Source organism: Paralichthys olivaceus, chromosome 6 (genome assembly GCF_024713975.1).
Source record: "Paralichthys olivaceus isolate ysfri-2021 chromosome 6, ASM2471397v2, whole genome shotgun sequence".
NCBI classification, from domain to species: Eukaryota; Metazoa; Chordata; class Actinopteri; order Pleuronectiformes; family Paralichthyidae; genus Paralichthys; species Paralichthys olivaceus.
Genome location: NC_091098.1, coordinates 3,487,605 through 3,498,127, shown reverse-complemented (window position 1 = coordinate 3,498,127; position 10,523 = coordinate 3,487,605). Strand labels below are relative to the sequence as shown.

General features: G+C 39.6%; 1 protein-coding gene and 1 non-coding gene across 2 annotated transcripts; one reads left to right on the top strand and one right to left on the bottom strand.

Annotated features, from left to right (window-relative positions):
* Window positions 1-184: 184 nt before the first annotated feature.
* On the top strand, window positions 185-4,692 carry LOC138410504 (cilia- and flagella-associated protein 206-like). Its single transcript, XM_069526859.1, has 4 exons — window positions 185-2,183; window positions 2,488-2,681; window positions 3,339-3,482; window positions 4,138-4,692. Exons 1-4 carry the CDS (start codon window positions 2,066-2,068, stop codon window positions 4,357-4,359), a joined length of 678 nt encoding a protein of 225 aa, XP_069382960.1. The 5' UTR covers window positions 185-2,065; the 3' UTR covers window positions 4,360-4,692.
* Window positions 4,693-5,242: 550 nt separating this feature from the next.
* trnaq-cug (transfer RNA glutamine (anticodon CUG)) lies at window positions 5,243-5,314 on the bottom strand. The gene has a single exon. It is a non-coding gene; the product is annotated as a tRNA-Gln (tRNA).
* Between the last annotated feature and the right edge of the window lie 5,209 nt (window positions 5,315-10,523).

Genomic DNA, 10,523 nt, shown 5'->3' with positions numbered 1-10,523 from the left:
CTGTGACACACTGTGCAAGCCTAAGTAATCTTTGAAAGTAATTATTAATATTTACATACAACTACAATTTTAGCATGAACTGTGTACAGAGTTTTTTATCTACAGAACTTGAACACACAAGCCTTTTGTATCAATGACACTCAGTTACTGTGCAATAACATGATCATTTCTTGTCATTTTGCAGTCAACAGCAGCCTGAAGGAGAGGGGGGGGGCTGTCCGTCATCATTCTGCAAAATGAGCCAAAGCAAAAGGAGCAGCATTGTGATGCACTTTTCGCTTTAGGCAGACAGTGAGGCTAAGTGCAGTATTTGCCAGAAGATCATCTCATTTCAGTCTTGCTCCACAAACAATTTGCACAGGCATTTTAAAACTCAACACCCCACTGTTAAAACTTGTGTGACACGTTTTTCTCTAAAATTTGCACTAAAACAAGACAATATGTTACTGACCGACAACTTAGTATTTTTTTACAGCACCTTTAATCTTGATTATAAGCCTTTATTATATAATTTTAAAATATTGTTTTGAGTTTTTCTGTATCGTTAAAAATGTTCTTGTATGGAAATTTGCCCTAAAAGCTTTTGCATGGAACTTCATTGTAGCCTGCTTAGTTTTTTATTGTGTATTTCTAAGTGTTTCGGTGTTGCATGAATAACATAAGTCAAAGTAGTTTTACACACACTTAGTGAAATAAATAGTGATCTCACTGTCAACTCAGAGGGATATGGCAGTGGAATATTTACAATGACTCCATATCAGACTTTAAAATCTTGTCCACACATGTCAAATGAAGCTATAATCAATATTTCAGAATAATTCAAACTCAAATATTGGTGGGAAATCTGAGCTCGAAATTATAATTCTTACTTCTTTAAAGTGAATAAATATAGAAATGAGCCACATGAGCCAGTCTTTTGAAGGGCTCTTTGTCCCCAGATCCCATCTACCTCGCGCTCTTCCTCTTTGCCCATTTATGGGTTAGCCAGGAACTAGGAGGAGTCAGGCAACGGCAAGATGGCGCCGGGTGGAACGCCCACTGTAACTGGCGCAGCTTTTGTAGTCTTTACGGTAGTGGTTTTAATACTGCACAGATCGCATGCGCGTTAAGCCTCCCCACGTGATACTACTACTACAGGACGAGCTAGAGCTCAGTTCTCTCACTGAGCAAAAAAGTGGAGGAGTGGGATAAAAGAGGGGAAGAAGTGATTCTAAAACTTCAGTTGTTAAGATGTGTTGAGATTTATTCTCTGTAAAATTGGTTGAGACTGTTGAGGCAAGATGTGAAACAGAAAAAGGGAAATTCAAGCCTTTGCTTCCTTTATTTTATTTTTCTTAAGTTAAGCACTTTATTTGAACATGCACAATTTTCACATTTTATTTATTTTCTCTTATTTTGAAATGCAGCCCTACTTTCATTTAGTTGATGAGAGAACATTATACATATATGACAATAAATATTGTTTGATTTAACAGTCAGATATTGAGTATATGCAGATTTTGATACAACTACTAGGCTACTTAAATATATATCACACTAAATAATTAGACATTATGATCTTCCGGACCTTTGCTTCAAGAAATCTTCTCTAACTGGACCTCTTTACATTTTAGTTGAATATCCCTGCTATAGATCATCAAAATAAAATGTACAGTCAATATTATACTTGATATTAGTCAAAACTTTATATATATATTATTCTGAACACTTGTTAAAAACAGATAAAAAAATAACCTCCTCCAGTTTCTGCACATCTTGTTCTGTCAGTGACTGATCAACATTGAATGGGGTCCAGGACATCAGATTTCACCTAATCTTGCAGTCAGTTTTTTAAAATCCAAACTAAAATGAGCTGACAGTCAAGATGGGTGATGGGGCAAATCACAACACACCACTATACACTACTTTCATTAAATCAGGGGAGTTCATAAACTACTCTATTCTTTCAATATGTATTATTCATGGAACGTTAGCATCTAGCGGTAGCTTGCTGGCTTGACTTGAGTTTACATATAGCTGGATTTCTTGCTTTTGTGTTTCAGATGAGCGTATTGTTCAAGCTGAGATGAAGACACAGGAATGGCTCCTGCCTGAAACAACAGCTAGTTTTAATGATCTGGTACTACAGTATAATGGAGTCTGTGGCTACACACTTGTGAACAGGGACGGGCTTCTTCTTCCAGGTACTGCTCTCATTATTACGGCTTTATTCTTTTATTATTAACCACCTCAACTAACTTGTTTCAGAATCATGCAGCAACAATTAAAAGAAGGTTAATTTATCCATGGTCTTCCTCATTAGAAACATTCGAAAAGGTTTACATAATGAAATGTTCATCACTTTCCTCATGCTGTCCACTGCTGCAGCTCCTCTTTTCAGCCTCTGTCTCAACAAATGTGGGGCATTGTGATGTCACATAAAATCATTATGATGTAAAAGTATTAAAAGTTTTGTCCTTTTAAGTTTTGAAGGTATGTCTTTTGCAGGTAATCCACACATTGGAGTCATGAGGCATAAAGGACAACTTTATGCTTTTAGCTCCAAAGAAGCAGCCTTGAAATTTGCCTCTCGTCCAGACGACTTCATTGCAGAGGTCACAGAAAAAGCCAAGCTCTCCCCTGAACTCATTCAACTTCTCAAACTCCACCAACAGTTCTCCTGCGTCAGCCCTTACACTGAGGTGAGTCTTCTTTCTCTGGGTAATTAAACATAGGATTTCACAGTGTGACTGCTTTCAGACATGAACCGGCGACCCTCTGGAGGAATTATATGTGTGAAAGCAAATGTCGGAGTGAGAGCTTCTGCGCTCTTTCTCTCTCTAGCTCCCAGTATAAAGTCAGCAGATGTGTGAACACAGCAGGAAATCCTCCGCAGGATGAACAAGGGTTGTTGATGATGCTTCTAACAGCCACAAAAATGAAAAAAACTAAGAGAACAAGATATATCAGAATGAAAAAGCCGAGCCATACAGATAGAAGAAACTGATGATGAAGATGTCAAGAGGTTTTTGTGATTGATCCGATCCTGGTGTCAATGTGCTGTAAACAAAAACATTTGTTCTCCGCAGCAGAATTAATACTTTACATCCTACCTTTGTCTGTTACTACCACCCCTCACCTGAAGCTTCTGGATTCTGCTGTTGATTTGCTGTTGTGATCGCGTCTGAGCGAAGAATTTCCTGCTGTGTTGTTCATGTGTAAGACGTAAACAAAGTCTGGACCCAAGAGTTCCTCTAGAGGCCATGTCTGAAGACGGCTCTCGTCACTTTGGCATGATCTGGTGGTGGCATTTAAAGTGACACTGTGACAGTATCGGTTTCTAACTTGGAGTTTTGCAGATGCAGCCAGAAGAGAGTTTGCTGGTGAAGCCCATCACTAAGTGTGAGAGCAGCACACAGACTGACCTACACCCAGTGGAGACAAACAGAGTCAAGTCATATGAGTGGAATGAGTGGGAACTGCGGAAAAAAGCTATCAGACTGGTGAGCCTGGTGAATTCACACTGTCACACTATGTAGTTTTATAGGTTGCTCTTTTTAAAATCTTTTTTGGCATCAAACAACATTCAGGATAAATAGGCAGCAGTTTAGACTGTGAAAACACACATTGATTTGAAATGATCCTGGCCCAACTTGTACTGCAACAAAATGAAGCACAATGTCATGTGGTGCTGCACTGACCTATCACATTCATGAGTGCACTTTCCTGGTCAGGTACTCTGTATTACTGCTTTATCTCATGAAGATAAAATAGTTGTCAAATAGTTGTCATCATGTTAAGTGTCTGTGAGCACACACTCCTCGAACAGTGTATTAGTGTCTGATAAATGCATTGGTCTGTAACGCCAACTGCACTTATAATGTTTCACCCCCATCAATGTAGCCAAGTGCACAGTTTTAACAAAGCGCTGACTCTAAATTCCTGATGTGATTTATTGAGGCTGTCTCATGTACAACACTGCTGACACCTGTAGAAATAAACTGAATATGAGGAAAATAACCTAAATATGTACAGATATACACACCACGTTACAGAGACAATCAAGTTACCTTTCCACTACTAACACCTGTTTCGGCTCTGACGAAGAGGACCTTGTTAATTTATTGATCAATACATGTTTCCATTTCATAATTCAAGGCTGATCTTCGGACCAAAGTGACAAACTCAGCACAGACTGATCTGAGCCACATGAGGCGGGAAAACGTCACTCAGACCTGGCTGCCCAAGGACGCCGCCTGTCAAAGCAAGAGAGACGGTGAGAGCAGCATGCCCAAGCCTCAGGTCTACCTGGCAGGTCTGAGGGGACAAAGAGACGGACACATGGTCAAAACTAACCTGACTAGATCTGTGGATGAATAATGCATATCATTATTTTTTTCTTCAATTTCACACTATGTTTACTCATTTAAATGTAGGCACATTAAAAGGGTGGTGGCCTGGAAAATACAATAAGCATTAACCTGCCTTGTCAAAGACCCCTTTATAATCCAATCCTACAACTTTATATATCTTTTTTGCTGTAATACTTTTACACAGTGTGTTTCAGTGAGAAACGGTAGAGGAACTTTATTTTCTATGGATTATTGCGTAAAATCCAAATTAGTATTTCAGTTGATAGCTGCAATGTGTAGATGCTTCAATCAATGTTGTATACATGCCGTCATTCAACAATTAAAAAAAATAAAGATACAACATTGAATCCTTGAGTTATTTTCATATTTTTAAACTTGGTGTCATTCTGGACTCCACCCTCTCCTTCCAATCCCGCCTTCTTTCACATCAAAATCATCTCCGGCCTTCACTCCCCGACTCTGTGGCAGAAACCCTCATTCCTGTCTTCATCACCTGCCGCCTGGATTACTGTCACGGAAAATGACTGGATGATAATAGATGATGTTAATGGTCCCTTTGACAAGACACACAGAAGACATGAGGAAAGATAAAGAGCCACAGAGTGAAAGAATCAATATTTATCGAGCTAAAGAGTGAGTGTTTCAGTAACACAAGAGAACTGCAGCTGTGGAATTAACACACATTTCTTGTTTATTAACAGTGATTAAGGTGAACTTTTATACTCGTGCTAACTGAAGCTAAAGCTAGGTGATGCTAAACAAGATGCGCCATCACCACACATCACTAAACTCGATCAAAGATCATCTAGTAATGTGTAATAAGTCAGGTCTTTCCTGAACAGTGTCATCGGTGCTGATGGACTGGACGAATGTGGGTCTCTCTCAAAATCAGGTCCCACCGAGATTTGAACTCGGATCGCTGGATTCAGAGTCCAGAGTGCTGACCATTACACCATGGAACCACCTTGAGCATAAATCTGCTCTGCATGTTCTCAAACCGTTTGCTTGAACTCAGACATTCAGTCACTTGAACAGATTTCCTGCGTTCTAATTTCAGCTCTCAGATTGTTTTGAGCAACGAGTCTGGTGAATTTTCCAACCAATAGAATGCCAGCAAATGTGATTCGTCATCACTACACCTGGTTTTCTAATTTCTAATGCCATATCAGTTTGTGGACATGAAATGAAGGTTTGGTATGGGTCTTTCATTATTTATAACATCTGGGTCAAGATTAGGCTTTTTAAGCAGAGGTTTATTTACTGTAACCAACTAAAAGCCTGAGGAACGTAATGTTAATTTCATGCACTGAATCATGTAGTAAATGTGAGAAGCCATCGAGTTATATTCAATGTGTCCAACAAGTTTGGGGTAAGCTTCAGCAGCTAGCTAGCTAGCTATCAAGTTGGTCCAAGCAAAAATATACAAATTCAATATATATTCATAAATTCATAAATTCAATATATATATATATATATATATATATATTACACCGAAAAAAATCCCTCACAGTGTAACATAAAGATAAAGTTTGAGAAATAAAGTGGTACTTTGACCTGCGTCACAACGAAGTCCAAGGGAAAACTATGGTTACATTGTATTAGTGAACAAGCTCATGAAATCATTAAGAGTTCAAGGGATGGGTGGTTCAGTAGAGCTACAGTGCTGAAGAGTAACCTGGGGTTGTTGTAATTTTCATTTTAATGAAAAGTAGAAGGTTCTGGCATTTCAGAGAGCTTTCTTGTAAATTATCAGAATTCTTTCCAGGCTACTTGAAAATCATTGTGATTGGTGGAACACACTTCCTTTCCTACTTCTGTGATGTCGGTTTCACAACATGTGTTTGTGAAGTTTTGATAACTTTCCTTTATTGTACATCTAAATGTAATTAGAAATGGTCAGACAGAAGAGGGTTTCAGGGAAATATTAATAGATATTAGGCTGAGGGTTGATTGATAAGTCAGATTTAAAGATTGCTGCGACCCCTCCACCTCTGCCTGTGCTCTGAGGAATATGAGTTTTAATGTGGGTGAGGGGCTTTGCTTCCTTTAAACCCACATATTCATCTTGTTGCAGATTCAAACAGAATCAATCAAATTGGTTTTTAATTATCAGATCATCACAAGTAGAGCTTTTGATCTGAGTGACCTCATATTAGTAGACATTTTATCGTTAGATTTTTTCTGATATAGTGCTTGTATTAATTTCCATTAGGTTTGTAGGTATTATTTGTCTCCTGCTTATTTTTGATTTAATTCATGTTGGTGGTCGGGGGCAGACACAGATTCTTTTGACTGTTTCTTTAGTTTCTGCAGACACAGTAAATGCTTACTCCAGTGACGAGAGGGCGTTGACACGTGAGCTGCACAAGACTGCACAATGGCTGCTAACAACTTCTGATAAGTGTTTATTGTTACGGCGTAAAGTGAGCGCGGGTCAGCAGGGAGTGAGGAGGGAGGGCATGCGGCAGCACAGTACAAAGGTAAGTGGCCTATAAAGTGCTTTTGCAGCAGTCCTGAAGCACTGGGGTTAACAGTTTGATTGCTCTGTTCCCTGGTTCCACGGTGTAATGGTCAGCACCTTGGACTTTGATTCAGTGATCTGAATTTAAGTCTTGGTGGAACCTCAGTTTTATTTAATGTAAGCCCTTCTTATCGGGATGTTTCTCATATGAACAATGCAGCAGGAGATCAGGTGGTCGCTTGTGTTCACAACAACACAGAAATCTCTGTAGCCTTAAAGTGAGGGATATAACGTGCAAAGTTCGAGCTGGCTATCACACATTCATGTTTGCAGACCATAAACACTGGCTACACCAAAAGCTCTGAATCTTGAAATCCTTGTCTGTGTCCTCTAAGCGTATGGCTCCTCTTTTTCATCCTGAGATATTGGTATTCTTTTGGATTTTTTCAGTTTTATGTCTGTCATGTGTTCGAAACATCATAAACACACCCACTTGCTTGTGTTGAATCCTCCAGAGAATCCCCTGCTGTTTTCTTACATTGGCTCATTCAGACATAATCTGGAGATTTACAGTCCAGAGCCTCTGAGTTGGCATTTGTGTTCTCACATACAGCCCCATGGGAGAATGTCAGCAGATTATGCAGAGTTCAGTGCATCTCTGAAGCCTTCAATAATTCTTCGTCTTCTATAAGATGGCGCCTCAATAGCGGCCACCTGTTACAGCAGCTCTAGCTCATGCTGAGCATTTTTTTCTCTCTAACTTTGTCTTTTTTCATTTTATCTTACTCTCCTTTTTGTTCTTCTGACATTTGTGCTCTATGGACGCCAAGTGCATCACATTTGCAGTTTTCTTTTTCTTGTTTTTTACACTTTGATCGTGTCCAGAGATCCTGTGTGGGGCCATGGCCCTATTGTTTACAGTAGGGATCAGCTGTTAGTGCTGTGTAACACAGCGGTACTGGCTGAGGAGAGACCTGACGTCCCCTGCGAGCTAAGGAGGAGACAGTAGAGCTGTGCCAGAGCCCAGCATCGCGCAAGAAGGAGATGCTACGGATCCATCCTCCTGTCATGGGGAATGTAAGATCTCTTCCCAATGAGATGGATGAGTTAGCGCTGTTGACCAGGCGTGAGAAGGTCCACTGGTCGTGTAGCATCATGCTGTTTACGGAGACATGCAATGCCGGCGTGTCCATATAGGAGACCTAGGCAATTGCCTTGGGCGGCACTTTGGCAAGGGCGGCGAAATGTGTATTGCTGAGGAACGTGTCAATCACGCTGCACCTGCAACCACCTCTTTCACTGCCTCCCACCCCCAGCTCTCAAGAGCCAGTGTTCAATTCAATGTAACTTTATTTAACTTTATTTCAGACTCATCAATAGTTCCTCACACTTAAGTAGTGCATGTTACTTATTACTTGCTGATGCCTTTTTGACTCTTGCTGCTGTAATACTGCAAATTTCCCCATTGTGTAAAGGATTATCTTATCTTATCTTCTAAATTAACATACCACACTTCAAAACCCTTATATTATCAATGACAGTCAGGATGGCTGTGCGGTCTAAGGTGCTTTTCATTTGGGTAGAGCTTGTATTATGAAATAAGTATGTCTGTATATCTATACATGGTGTCTACATAGCTCCGAACTGAGTTGAAGAAGTCAAAAATAATGATTCATCTTCACTTGGGCAGTGTCTGTTTGAAGTGTACGTCTATACATAGTGTGTGTTAGATCCTAAAATAAACCAGCAGAAGCCATCTGTTGCACGACTCATGAAGTTTGCCTTATCCACAACCTTCTACTGACAACCCCACTAGAGGGCATCCAAGACCAGTGAACAACAGAAAGTATTTTCTGTGAGTTACATTTCTTTACATTACATGTGCTACATGGGCAAGAGTGTCATCAGCCCCAGGCCCAAACTGTGTCCCGTACAGAATGCTCCTGATGTTCTATGCTTCTTGTGGAATTTAATGAGAGTGTCATGGGTGAAGCAAACAATACCCAAAGCTTGGTGCAGAGCTAGAGGAGTATGAGATGATGCTATGATGGAAACCTCAAAGACTGCCAGCAGGTCCAGCAGCTGAAGCAGGATGTCAACAGAGGTCTGAAGAACATCAACCAGTCCATGCTTCCTGGGAAGGCTAAAGCTCTGGTGCCTAAAGTTTGGCCCTTTACCCTGACTGATGTGGCCACTTAGAGTAATTGATGATCCCCTCACAAGAGTTGAGAATATGGAGAGAATGATCAACTCCTATGTAAGATGATGAAAGATGTTAGGAGTCTCAAGATGTCAGAACGACATCGGCCTGTGTGGACACAGCATTCTCAAGCTGCCTATCTCAAATCCTGTAGAGAACTTAAAATGCACCAAGACAGGACTGGCGATGACCCTCTCAGAGTCCTGAGACAAATTACGGGCTGTTGAACCGTCATTGACAACAGGGTGGAAATGGACACCAAAAGAACCAGTCCAGCTTGCTGACATTGTGGGCCACGTTCAGCAGGGAAGAGGAGGTTTGTGCCTAGGTCAGCGTAGACCCCTGTGGAACTAGGAAACTCCTTCAGAATTGTAGAACAAAGAAGGGATATTCTCCATTTTGTCCTATGTTGTAAAATGGGAAAGTGTTTAGTTTGAAATGGCATAGAGGTAATGATGTCTGATCTACTGAGTGGGCCATGCTTTCATAGTGCTGCCATACAAGCCAGTAGTCAGTCCGATTTACCTTTAGCCTTAGTGTACCCTCAAGTTTGGCCTGTATCGTTATTTACAAGGCCAAAACACCTGATGACACTAAGGCGCACAACTGAAGTTATGCATCTGCTGGTATTTGTTAACTTAAATTGTGCAGAAGACCTTCAAACATACAAGGGGATTAACCTTCTTGTCATAAGTGACTAAAATGTAGCATGTGGAATTTTTTGGTTGTCATGACAAAGGCTTCACTGCTCCCCAATATAAAACCATTTACAGTGTTCCCATTGTTTCCTATTGTTCATATTTTGATGTGATTTAACCCTTTAATTTAACAATACAAATTTAAATCTTATCTATGAAACATAAAAAAGTTTACAAACTAAAACAAAAGTAGTCTACTAACTAAATAATATATTTATATATATATATATATAATACAAATTAATCTAATCTAATCACCACAACATTTTTCAAAAAACCATGACAAGTTCAATCTTATCTATAAAAGAATACAAAGTTAAAACTAATATACAAAATAAAAGGTAAAAACTAACCTACAAACAAAAAAAGTTGAAAGTTACATTATATGGACAAAAGCCCCCAGAGGGGCCATTTATTGTTAGGGCAGCAGAACAATCACAGAACTAGGACATATATATATATATATATATATATATATATATATATATATAAAACCATAAAACACAATAATTACTTAATACACTCACGTTAGGGTATTCAAAAGGTTAATGAGAGCAGGGACAAATTAGTTCTTGCATCTGTTTGTCCTGTGTCTAGAAACCAGCGTGAACTAAAAAAACAGGGGGTGACTGGGGTCAGCCAGAACTTACTTTTCTTCAAGGACCTGCCCTTGTGCAGGTTCGGGAGTCATTAGGGTGGTGCCTGTTATCTTGCAGCACACTCTAACAATGTTTTGAAGTTGGTAGTTTCATTAAAGTGCTGTCAACATTAAAACTATAAAGCTTTTAATAAAAATACATGCACTAATGAGG